The sequence below is a fragment of the Trachypithecus francoisi genome, unplaced genomic scaffold, assembly GCF_009764315.1.
Source record: "Trachypithecus francoisi isolate TF-2019V2 unplaced genomic scaffold, Tfra_2.0 Lachesis_group1, whole genome shotgun sequence".
Classification (NCBI taxonomy): domain Eukaryota; kingdom Metazoa; phylum Chordata; class Mammalia; order Primates; family Cercopithecidae; genus Trachypithecus; species Trachypithecus francoisi.
Window position 1 is genome coordinate 142,266,002 of NW_022681454.1, and position 13,321 is coordinate 142,279,322.

Here is a 13,321-nt window from a genome sequence, read left to right on the forward strand (position 1 = left end):
GACCTTGGATAGGTTACTTAGCGAGGCTGAGCCTGATCCTTCACCTGTAAAACGGAGATAGCTACTGTGAAGATTTAGTGATAGACACTTTTCCCAGTGGGCAAGGACAGTGTCTGTCCTGTTGACTCATACCTGCAGTGCCCTGCATGATGGAGGCATATATGGTACCCAGCGAACCTTATATTATAGACCCTCCGTACTATCATCTCATCACCAATAAGCAGACCAAAAAGGTGCCACCACTGCGGGATTTAGGCTGTTATATATTTTCATTAAAATTTAACCTCTATTGAGGTTCCCAGAATCATTTCTTCAGCGTAAAGTTTCCCTGACATATCCTGAGGTAAGGAATTCTATTTCATAAATGTGTCTACTATTAATTTTAAATGTTCTTACTCTTACCCTTTCCGGCACTTCCTACTTGAACTGTCTCTGTTTAGAAGGTCACTGAACACACTGTATTGGGGACATCTGTCTCGTGTAGGCATCATATTGGGCACAGCTGCTCTGGCAGCTTGTCCTCCTTTTCTCATGAGAATTGCTGCAGCTAACTGGCTCTGGGGCCATTCTTGCTCTAGCCCTGGGCCTTCTTTCTGCTTGTAGGTGGCCTCACTGAAATGTCCTGAGATTCAACTTAGATGCCATCTGGTGCTGAGCTTTGAACATTACGAAGCTCCAGGTGTACATGAGCGGCATTCTTACCAATCAGAAGACTTGCAGAATTTAGAGCAGGAAGACTCTGTGCAGAGCAAGTTTCTTCCTCTTTTGTGTGAGGAAACTGAGTCCCTGAGACACTAAATGATTGGCTCAAAGTCACAAAGGTAGTTATGAGAGTCAAGACTAGAACTCAGGTGTCTTGACTCTAACCTAAATGCCTTCTCCAGCTTGTCAGAACTAGAAAGCATTTCCGTACTGCCAGGTAACAGGTAGCTTGTGTCCATTACTTCTGTTTGGGCATTATATCAGAACTCTCTTGTGTGTTTAAAAAAGAAAAAAGCTGCTTTCTCGCAAACATTTGGTGGGTGGGGATTTGTCAGACTTAGTCTGATTACTAGACTACTTTACCACTGACAACTTGGTGGTAGAATTTCAAGCAGTACTTCAAAATCTTAAAAAAGCTCTCACATCTAGAGTTTACAGGAATCCTTTCCAGAGCTCAGCTCCTCTCTACAATTTTAACTGTTCTTTTTCATTCTTTTCCTTGTACCTTAGCAACGCAGAAAAGCTGAGTGTAATAGCAGAATCACAAATATCTCTGAAACTTTTGCTTCCGGAAACATTCTTAGTTGGGTTTCCCTGTTGACTGGAAAAGGGATTTTATTTTTAACAGAGATGCACAGTTTGAAAAGCAGAATTAATGTCACTGAGAAAAGACAGAAATCTGAAGATTTTTTTCTACTGAGATAAAAGGAAAATAGATGAGGAAAAGAAGATAGCTTCAGCCTTTTAAAGATATAACACAATTAGAGATTTTCAAATGGGTGGAGAGGATTAGTGAAATCACCTGGGGCCTTTTTTCAGAATACATTTGAGGGGTTGGGGTGGGAGACAAGATCTGGGTTTTTACTAAGGTTAGAGCTCCTAGGATACAAGAAGGCCATACATGGTCTGATTTTTAAATAACTCAGAAGAAATTCATGTGTACAAAGAATGATATTTTAACGTTGGGCACCTCTTTGAAAGCAGATTCTTATTCAAATTAACCAATAGGGGCAGCCCTTAAAGAGGGAAGTCCCACACTTCAGCCATATTTTGAAGTTACCAAGCAGGGTCACCTTAGTGCACTAAGAAAATGATTCCCCAGAAAAGTCTACGTTCCCATATTTGTTTTCCATAAAATAGGAACAGTCCGAGACATAGAACAAGTCAGAGGGAAACACTGCTCACCCTCTCTCCCTTCCTATTGGTGACCTGAGTTGGGCCTGCAGTTTGCAAATCCTCATTCTTTAGGCTGGTAAATCTCTCACCCAAGAAATGAGAATTGCACAAAGAAAATGTGCTTAAGCATGAATAATTATCTGAATGTTTCTTCTTTCCTTTTCTCCTAATAGAAAACATATTTTAATTATTCTTTACTGAAATCTTGCTGAAATGAAAGGAGCATGAAGTGGGGGTAGAGTGAGACATCTGGGAGAGAACCACAGCATTGTCGTTCAGGATTCCACACAGGGAGAGAGGCCTGGGCCTTGTTATTTTAGAGCAGCACGTGTGTGTAGGCTTAACCTAGCCTGACTAACTTCCATGTGTTTCCTCTCTGCTACATTAATACTTCTTTCTAGGGCTGGCAGCTGTTGCAGACCTGTCTCTTTACTTTCCTGAATTTAATTAGTCATTGCTTATAGTTAGTGTGAACATTTATTATCCAAGCCAGGAGGCTTGAAATTGACAAGAGTCACCTATTACTAATTACATTGGACAACAGGTACAAATTGGGACTGTCCCAGGCAAGCCAGAACTTACAGACACCCTACTTATACAGTCTCTGGTGTGGGTGTGGTGGCTCATGCCTGTAATCCCAGTGCTTTGAGGGGCTGGGGCAGGAGGATAGCTTGAGATTAGGAGTTTGAGACCAGCCTGGGCAACATAGCAAGACCCTGTCTCTACAAAAAATAAAAATTAACTGTGCATGGTGGTGGGCACCTGTAGTCCTAGCTGCTCAGGAGGCTGAGTCAGAAGGATCACTTGAACCCAGGAGTTAGAGGCTGAATTGCTCTATGATCATGCCTGTGAATAGCCACAGCACTCCAGCCTGGGCAATATAGCAAGACCCCAGCTCTAAAAATAATAATAAAATTTGTTTAAAAAAAAAAACAAATAAGAGAAGGAAGTTTTTGTAAGTGCTGCTGTGGACCATGTGGTAGTAATTACCAGTTAGAAGATACATTGGAGAAGAAGCCTCATTTAATCTCATTGAAAATAGCAACAACTTGATAAATTTAACAAGAAATGTACAAATCCTGTATGTAGTGTTAGGAACTGAGTTGCGTGCCCCAAAATTGATATATTGAAGCTGTAACCCCAAACACCATAGAACATGACTGTTTTTGGAGATAGGGCCTTTAAAAGAGGTAATTAAATTAAAATGAGACCATCGGCATGGGCCCTAATGCAGTCTGACTGGGATATTTATAAGAAGAGGGATGAAACCTGCAGAGACATCAGGAGAAAAGACCGTGTGAGTACACCCTGAGAAGGCAACTGTCTGCAAGCCAAGAAGAGAAGCCTTAGGGAAACCAACCTGCCAAAAGTTTGACTTTGGATTTCCAGCCTTCACAGCAACAGTGAGAAAATAAATTTCTGTTGTTTAAGCCGCCAGTCTGTGGTATTGTGTTACAGCAGTGCTAGCAACTAATACAGACAGTACTTGTAGAACACAAAAGTAGGCTTGAACAGACCTTCCTACATCTTCAGAAGGGCATTTCAGTATCATCAAGATATTAATCTTAATTCATGAATATAATGTGACCTCAGTAAAAGTATTAATAATTTTTTTTTTCTGGAGGTAAACAAGGTCATAACTGAAGTCACATGGAAAGCTTAAGCATGCAAACAAAACACTGAAAAGGAAGAACTGTGACAGGGGCTGGCCCTATCAGCTATTAAAATCTCTATAAAGCCTTTATAATTAAAATAGAATGGTACTGGGGCACAGACTAGAACAGGATGAAATGTAGTGGAATTAAATGTATGAAAGTAGACTCAAACATTTATGGAACTTTTTTTTTTTTTAAGTGGCAACTCCAATCAGTGGGTGAAAGATGGGCTTTTCATGAATGGTGTTGGGGTTGACTGGCTAACCATTTGGGGAAAGATAAAATTAGATCCATTCCTCATACCACAAATAAAACTAAACTCCAAAGGGATCACAGATCTGAATAAATTATGAAACTTTATATGCACTAGAAGTATGCATGGATGAATTCCTTCTCATAATCTGGGTATAGGAGAATACTTTCTAGGACTCAGAAATCCATATACAGTAAAATAAAATGTTGATAAATGTGACTACCAAAAAATATACATAAGCAAAGTAAGAAGACAAATGATAATCGTGGTAAAATATCCACAACGTATATCACAGGCTAGTATCTCTATTATGTTGTTTTTAATGAAGGGTGAAAATACCAAAAATGGGCAAAAGGCATAAGCCAGCAGTTCACAGAAAAAGATGGAAAAGCACTCTCTGAAATACATGAAAAGATGATCAACTTTGTCTATGAGAGAAATGTAAATTAAAATTACACCAAAATGCCATTTCTCACCCATCAGGTTGTCAGGATTCAAAAGCGTGACAGACTCTATTCTGGAAGATGTGGGAAAAAGGCACTCCTGTGTGACAGTGCAAAATGGTGCAACCATTGGGAAGGGGTGCTTGACAATAACAAGGTTATATATGCATTTACCCATTCACCCAGCATTTCCACATCTAGGAATTTGCCCTGAAGATACACCTTTGACAATGCTACCATATATATGCACAGTCATTGCAGTGTTACATTTTATGGCAAAATACTGTGAAATACCTAAATGGCCAGGTATGGGAGATTGTTAAATGAACTTTGGTGTTATTATCTGTCAAACCACATGAGGAAGACCTGTGTGCATTCATATAAAGTTATTTCTCATAGAGGTGAAAAAAGCAAAGTGCAAAAGAGCATATATAGCAGGCTACCTTTCTTTTTAGCAGTAAAGACGAAATAAGAAAGCATCCATTTATCTGCTTGCTTTTTTCAAGAAGAAACACAGGATAAACCAGAAAAAAAGGAAATTGGTGACCCTTTGAGGACATTAAAATTGGAGGACTAAGTTAGAAGGGACGGAGTAGGGAGTATATTGTTTTGACTTTAAAATCATGTTAATATTGTCTGTATTTACAAAGTAAAATTAAGTCAACAAGAATGAGAGAGGGGAATTCCTAAAACTAAGTGCAAACAGCAACAGATGTATTTAAATGAACTAACTGTGAAAGGGAGAAATTGAATAAAATTTCAAAGTAATAAAATAACACTGAAAAGGGGGATGAATCCAAGTAGATTTTAAATGAATTTGAATTAATCCAAGTACTTTGTATACCAAAAAAAAAAAAAAAAATTAAAATAAACCCAAAACTTAATAGGTTTATTTTATAATTTCTGAAACTTTTTCAGTGTATTGTAGAATTAAGCACATTCATAAATACTTTGATGTTGGTAGCCAAGGTTCTCACTGTTGAAGTAAGGAGATACAGATAGGAAATAGAGAAAGGCAAATGAAAACCCTGTGGAGTTGGCTTACACTTGAATGTAACAGCATAACCCAATTTCCATACACACACGCACACACGCAGGGCTTAGAATCAGTGTGGCTCCAGTAAATGTACAGAACACAGCCACATCCCAGATTTTGGTTTCTAAATACTATTCCTCACTAAAGGGAACCAGAGATTGCTAGACTGGTGGAAAGGGAAGGTAAGAGATAAGCCTGGAATGTCTTGTTCCAGAAATTAAGAAATATTCAAATAATTGGAACATGTTACAAAGGCACAAGGCCTAGCTTGAACAGGCACCCAATGGCCAAATCTGAGACAATATCACCATCAAAATAAAGACAGTTATTTATAGCTCATTGATTAAGAATCCATGAAGCCATACTGATGACTATTATATATAGGTATATATACACGAGATGGAAAAGCACGTCCTCATATTAGAATTCTGACTAATAATTAAGGAATAATGGAGTTAAAATTCACCAGTTCACAACCATTGTAGCAAAAGTTTATTCAAGCAAAATGGATGCTAAATATAGGGAATAAAGCTTGATGAGGAACAGGATATTTACACAGTCTCGTGTCTCACTACTTATTAATTACAAAAGGAAAGACAGTAACTGTCTACAGTGGAAGAAATGCACAATACCTTAACCAAGTGATCAGGATTAAACCTCAAACAGGCAGACACATCGTGTGCTTTTGTGTGTATGAACTGAGAAGGGAATAATACCACTTACCTAGTAGTCCAACCAAAAATCTGAGAGTTTAATCATGGTGAAGCATTGGAGGGACCCAAATTGAGAAACAGTCTGTAAAATAACTGCCTGTATTCAAAAATGTCAGTAGCATGAAAGCAGGAAGGAAAAAAGATGCTGAAGAACTATTCCAGATTACAGGAGACTAAAGAAATAATGACAACAAAGTACAATATGTGATTCTACCTTAGGTCCTGTATCAGGAAGTTGCTACATAGGACATGGTTGAGACAGTCAACAGAGTTGGAATATGATTTTATCTTAGATAAAATCAGCAATGTTAAATTTCCCAAGTTTGATAACAAATGTGTGTATGTAAGTTAATGTTCCTTTTGGGAGTTACTCTGAAATGCTTTAGGAAAAAGGGATATGTGTGTTACCTGCTCTCAGATAATTCAGAAGTGTATTTGTGTTCTGGGGCTGGGGAAGGGAGGAGAGAGAATGAGTAAGTTAATGTGGCAAGATGTTAAAAACTGGTGAATCTGGGTAAAGGATATTTGAGTGTTCTTTGTACTCTTGCAGTTTTCTGTAAGTTTGAAATTATTTCAAAATAAGTTACATTTTTTAAAGTTCATAGAAGTTTTTATAACTTCCTCAAGCTGGAAACAACCCAAACATTGGGTTGTTTTTCTTTTCCCCAACCCAAGTATTTATCAGCAGAAGACAAAATTGTATCATCAAATAAATTGTAGTTTATACACATAACAAGATGCTACACGTAACACAACATTGGATGAATCTCACATTTTGAGGAACACGTATGCAGATTATCAACTTGGGGAGCAGAAATACATTGCCCTTTGCTGTGGCCTTTGCAAAGGCTTCTTCCTCCCTGAATCTGCAAGTAGTAGGAACAAGTAAGTCTCCAGTTCTAAAACTGTTAGGAAACAGGAACTGCTAAAACAGATGCTCCGCTAAGTGTTAGGGTGGTGCAAAGTTACTGCAGTCTTTGCCATTAAATGCAAAAAGCGCAATTATTTTTGCACCAACTTTAATGGACTCTGTGAGTGTGTGTTTTGGGAGGGAGGGGTCCTCTGAAGGCTAGAGGACATGACAAATTGATTCTAGTTGCTGTATGGTGCTGCATTTGTGGGGAGGGGTTTAGGGGCCAATGTTTCCCCCTTTTACAGGTAAAAATCGTAATTGAGACCATAGCTAGATGCCTGTAAAAGGCAAGCTGGAAAATGGCAATTCAAGTCACAGCAGCTAAAAGCAAAGGGAACGTTTGTCATTGCAAAGGTAATTGAAAGGTATTGAACTGTTTGGGAATATAAATTTTTATTGGCATTGGGGATCCCTTATCAGGAATGTTTCTTCAACAAAACAAAAGCATTTTATAGTTCAGATGACTATTGAAAGGTAGAAGAAATTATGCTTTTAATGGTTTGGTTTGGGAAGATTCCATCACTGTACTAAAAAGAAAATACATTTATTATATACTCAAAAGATTTGTTCCTAAAGGATCAAATAGGGAAATAACAAATCTGATGCTATGGGATTATATAGGAGTATAAAATGTAGCACATGAGAAATTTTAATGCTTTTTAAAATACCTATTTTTATCTAAAAGGCAATGTTCAGTTCATAAAAAAGTGATAATCCAAGTGTTAAGAGCACTTTTTACTGTAGAAATGATATAAATTATGCATAGATTCCCTGGAAAGCCCTCCAAAGTCTGCTAAATTCCTATTGCCACCAAATATTGTTTCTTTGGGGAAATATATTCTGATTCCTAACAACCAACAATAATCATAAGTTTTAAATCTCTCCTCTCATGCAGTTTATAAAATGGGTTGCTTTTCTCTTTGCAGCTGAGGCCACAGGAGCTGGAGGGATTGCAAAGGCCTTTGTTAAAGAGCATCCATCTGGTGACCCTGGTAGGGAAACTTAGGATCTAACCCTAGGATCTGGCTAGGGCTCTGTAACTGACTGTTAGCCAGCCCTACCTTTCTAGGATAATTATACTTACAGTGGCTTTGCCTCAGGAGGTTTCTGGAGGTTGATGACCATGCCAATTATTAACTCCTTAGGTTCCTAATATAGAGCATTTAGGAGTGACAGGAGTTGTTTTCTTTGCTTCTCAACAGGTACCTGCCTATTGGGCCACGTTTGTACCTTGAGTTTTCAGTTAGCAAAATGTGAATTGTATGACCTGTTTCTTTCTTGACCTCACAGGTGGTGGTAAGGATTCTTGAAAAGTGGGTAAGATCCTTAGAAAACAGATGTTCATAAAGTGTGACTCCTAGGACAGGATTCAAGATAAATTCTGTCCCACAAAACGCCTCGCATTTTGTATAATTATCTTCATGGCATTTGCGTTTTCTGCAGTTCACTGATTTTACCTCTTCAGCTCTATTTATTATGCTGCTTTTTTTGTGTTAAAGTGAACTAGTGTGTCAGCTTAAAACACTTGTGGTGAATAATTCATATCATTCAATGAGCATTAACTCAAATGTGAAGTCTTACCAGCTGGGGCTGTGAAGTAAAGTGTCAATGGTGATAAACAATTAGGCTTTGGTTTTTAGTGAATGACAAAATTAAGAATGAGAGAACCTTAACATTTGTAACCTAAAAGATTGTATTTTGCCAACTTTCCTTGGGCAATTTGTGAATACTGCAAATCTCAGGCATAGGTCATCAGTGATTCTAAAGGGATTGTATTTGTTCCTGCATTTGTTCTTGAGGGTAAAATAGCTTTTCATATGAATGATGCTTTTGAGTTGGCAGCAGGGCATGGAACAGATAATTTGTTGTTGCTTACAGATTATGTTTTACTTTATTGTGATGTAATTATAGATCATCATTCTCATTTTTGTCCTTCTCTTTTTTCCCTTCCTTTTTCTAGTACTTCCTCCTGTGCTGGTTCCAAGACACAGCGAATATAATCCTCAGCACAGCCTTTTAGCTCAGTTCCGTAACTTAGGACAAAATGAGCCTCACATGCCACTCAACGCCACTTTTCCAGATTCTTTCCAGCAACCCAACAGCCACCCGTTTCCTCACTCTCCCAATAGCAGTTACCCAAACTCTCCTGGGAGCAGCAGCAGCACCTACCCTCACTCTCCCACCAGCTCAGACCCAGGAAGTCCTTTCCAGATGCCAGGTAGGTTGGAATGTTCAGTGATGGATGTTCTGTGGTCACATCAGACAGTGTTATCACAGTGTCACGGAAAAACTGGGTCAACCTGCAGTGGAGGGAGGTTTTCAGTCCCGGTATTACGACATAGTGCTCTCGCACTTTTAGGATACAACTTCTGGAGAAAGGAGACCTCATAGCCAAGTAAGCAAATGTCTTATTTTATTTGTCAGGCACAGATGCTTGAATAAGCTATATTTTTCCCTTGTTTTTTAAAAGGTTTTGAAACAGCTGCATCCTTCTGGGAGTGGCATAATTGTTACAGTCTTTACTCTTGATAAAAAGAAAAATAGTGTGTTACACACATTTGCTGTTATGAGAGCACAAGTTCAATTAGCATCGTTTTTATACATGGAAAAAACTCCTGTTGTAAGTGCAACCTCAGAAAAAGTATTTCCTGAGGGATAATCCCACCCCCTACTTAATTAAATTCATTTAAATGATGATGTAATCCCAAGAAACGTATACTTTAACAACAAAGGAATTACAACAGAAGTACTGGAAACCATCTGCTTGTTCAACTTAGCAAAGACAAAAAACATCCTCTTTTTTTAGACGTAACTGATGGTGTAATGGTTATCAAAATATATGATTAATAAGGACATTATATATTTTGAAGTTACAGGTTAATGAGCAAGCATCTCCAAAAAAAAAAAGTGCCAGATTTCTTGCCAGTAGACCTTAAGAAGGATACCCTAAACAAAAATATACTTAATATCTATTAATGTTTTCGGAAGGGAAATTGACTGGGCAAGTGTGTTTATTGGGCTGCTTGAAATATTTTTAAGTAAATTTGAATTCAGCATCAGAGCTAGGCCTTCAAAAATTGAAAAGTGGTCCACATTTATATTGCTTCCTTTTATTTATGTATTTATTCGTTTCTTTTATTTAAATCTTGTTTATTTCACATTACTTTGTCTGGTTTTCACTCCAAAGCTTTTTGGATGAGAGTTGGGAGATAGACTAGTTTAAAAATTAAAGTAACTGGTGACTTCCTGTCTGCCTTACTCCCTTCCTCCTCACCGCTAACCTATATGATGGACAGGTTAGTGGTGAGGAGATACATTTCAGAAGACTTTTGAGCAGTGACGGCAGCCCAGAGTGGCCCCAAGATTGAATTAAAGATTATTGCTTGAATTTACACTTTGTCCCTAGATGTCAGAGATTAAGGCACAGGCCAAGTAACGGAAATATGGAAAACAGTTGCAAGGGACGGGAGGAGGTGCTTGTAGGAATAGTAGAATAGTATCAAGAATTACCGGGTCCCTCTTGGTTGTGCTGATGCCACAGGTTGCCAGTGAAATTTTCACCAGCTTCTTGGCAGAAATTCATTGACTTGGGCTCAGAGGAGGCTCTTTGTCTTTGTTCCTGGCTTGAGATAAAGCCGAGTCAGGCTTACAGCTGCAGGGAAGAGGCTGAATTAAAAGAAGCTGGAGAAAGGGCAAAAGAGGCATCCAGAGAAGATCCCAGTGGTCCTGTCTCAGTACTATGAGTCGTTGCTTGTTAGCAGCTGGATGTGAAGTTACTGGGTTATGATTCAGCTGAAGAGTGAGTCTTGGAAATCGCTGGGGCTCTCTGAAGGAACAGCATGAGTTACGTGTATTTGACAGTTGCTCTGAGTGGTCTCGATTACTTATCCAAGCATTCGCGATTCCCTCAGGTAAAATTTTGTCTCCAAGACTATGTCACGTATGCTAGATGGGCTCATGATAACTAGTGAGGAACTTGCTTTTGGATGGAAAAGGATTATTTGTGAGAACCTATACCCTTTGTTTTATATTAAGAAAATGCAAGACTTGTGTTAGTGTTCTTTGTTTAAAAAATCATGTTTGCCTCTTGTTTACCAGAAGAAACATATATGTAAATTCTGAAATAGAAGATAGCTGTGACAAACTGATTCATTTTCTATTACTCTGTTGCTAGAGATTTTAAAGCTAGTGATCATTTAAATGGGTAGGGAGAATGTGGTCCTAACAGATTCCCTAAAGTCATGGAAAATTAACAGTTCAAATCAGTAGGCTATAATGAAACTCAGTTGGTAAATTTTCTAAAAGTCTATAGATTTAATGCAAAAGACCCTGAGGCTCCTTTTCTTAAGAAGTCCATTGAAGCTTTCAGAGGTTTTCCATCTACCAGTGAAACTGCAATGCAGAGGTTCTCTCAAAGCAGATTACATTAAAGTATGCTTAAAATACTCTTCTGATTGCTTTTAAACAGCATGATCCTGGATAGGCAAACAGCTTCTAGAACTGGCATATAGTATAATATTTTTCCTCAAACTGAATTTTGACAAAAATGTATATGATTGTGGCATGGTTAATACTTTTCAGAAATTGTACATCAAGGCCAGTGCCTGTAGCCTTTAGTCTTTTAATGGGGAGATTGAAATGGCAACTTGATCTCTTAAGAATTTCAGTACAGAAGAGGATATGTGTTTTGAGCGTGTATGTTTACTAAGGGTTAAGAAATAACTTCTTTAAAAACTTTGTAGCTGATACGCCCCCACCTGCTTACCTGCCTCCTGAAGACCCCATGACCCAGGATGGCTCTCAGCCGATGGACACAAACATGATGGCGCCTCCCCTGCCCTCAGAAATCAACAGAGGAGGTAAAACGAATTGCTACCTGTTCCCTTTCTTAGAGTCTAAAGTTTGTCTAGATGTTGCTTTCTCTCACAAATTGTTGTTAGTCTTTAAAAAGAGAGCTACTTGAGAAAAGTAGAGCCCAATGATAAGAGAAGCTCAGTAGAATTCCTAGATAACAAGTAAGTCTTTCATTTAAAGAACAAATACACTGACTTAACTAATGAAGACCTGAGAATAATTTTGCAGTTATCTGTTTGGATCTTTAATACTTAATCATTTTTAACTGATGATGAATTTTTTTTTTTTTTTTGAAATGGAGTTTTGCTCAGGTCACTCAGGCTGGAGTGCAATGGCACAATCTTGGCTCACTGCAACCTCCACCTCTGGGTTCAAGTGATTATCCTGCCTCAGCCTCCTGAGTTGCTGGGATTACAGGCGCACACCACCACACCCGGCTAATTTTTGTATTTTTAGTAGAAATGGGGTTTCACCATGTTGGCCAGGCTAGTCTCAAACTCCTGACCTCAGGTGATCCGCCCACCTTGGCCTCCCAAAGTGATGGGATTATAGGCGTAAGCCACCACACCCAGCCAAAAAGAGTATTTTTAAATGAACAAAATGGTATTTAGAAACCATAAGTATAACAGAACTAAAGTAGAGTTTTCACTGGTGATTTCCAAAGTTGGAAGTTGGTATAACTGGGCTGTCCAAAGGCTTTCTTCTGTAATTAGGATAGATACTCATAAACCCCATCTATTTTTCAGGCCTTTTATGTGTGTAACTACAACTGGAACAAACTAATAGAATTTCTTTCTTGCTGTTTGTTTCTGACTTTGTTACTGAAAGAAATTGAGGCACAAGTTTTTCCCCTTCTCAGCCTGAAGAACTTGCAGGCAGAAATGAAAATTTCTTCCCCCTCCAGTAACGGGCGGGTCTTTGACTCCAGCACTGTATTGCCCTTAGCAGTGACTGGGTGGAGGACGCCGTCACTCTTCCAGCCTTGCATAGGCAAGTGGCATAGACTTAAGTGAGCAGAGAACTCAGGTAAATGAGTTTGGTAGACTCTGAGAATCTGTTAGAATCCACAGCCACACTGGCAGATAAAACTATTCCTAAATAACGTCTCATGAAGGAAAGTGCTTCGCTGCTGCACTCAACGCATGGCATGGATCATGCAATTTATATAATGTTTATGCAAATTGAAGTTAAAGTGCAGTTTGGTTACTAGGTATGTCTTATTTCATTCTTAGTGCTTTTTTATTAAAATAGGAGATACTTATTAAAATAGGAGTTGCTTATATTTTTAAGTACTTAAAATTGATTTTGTCTCTATGATACGTTATACAGTGGTAACTGCCTGTCATTATACATTTATCCAAACCCATAGGATTTACACCACCGTGAGTGAACCCTGATGTAAACTGTAGACTTCGAGTGTAGGTCTGTAGGATGAATGTTGGTTCATCAGTTACAACAAATGTGCCACTCTGGTGGGGGATATTATTAATGGGGGAGACTAGGAAGGGTGGGGGTGGGGGACATATGGAAAATCACTCTATCATATACTCAGTTTTGCTGTGAATGTAAAACTGCT

The 13,321-nt window shown here is 38.5% G+C and overlaps 1 protein-coding gene across 7 annotated transcripts in view; it reads left to right on the forward strand.

Annotated features, from left to right (window-relative positions):
- Positions 1-13,321, forward strand: part of SMAD1 (SMAD family member 1) — a 77,615-nt gene that overhangs the window by 49,509 nt on the left and 14,785 nt on the right. For all 7 annotated transcript variants that reach the window (XM_033215392.1, XM_033215389.1, XM_033215391.1 and 4 more), the window contains exons 3-4: positions 8,852-9,109; positions 11,634-11,750. In XM_033215392.1, coding sequence (XP_033071283.1) covers positions 8,852-9,109; positions 11,634-11,750 — 375 coding nt within the window. The remainder of the gene's footprint in view (positions 1-8,851; positions 9,110-11,633; positions 11,751-13,321) is intronic.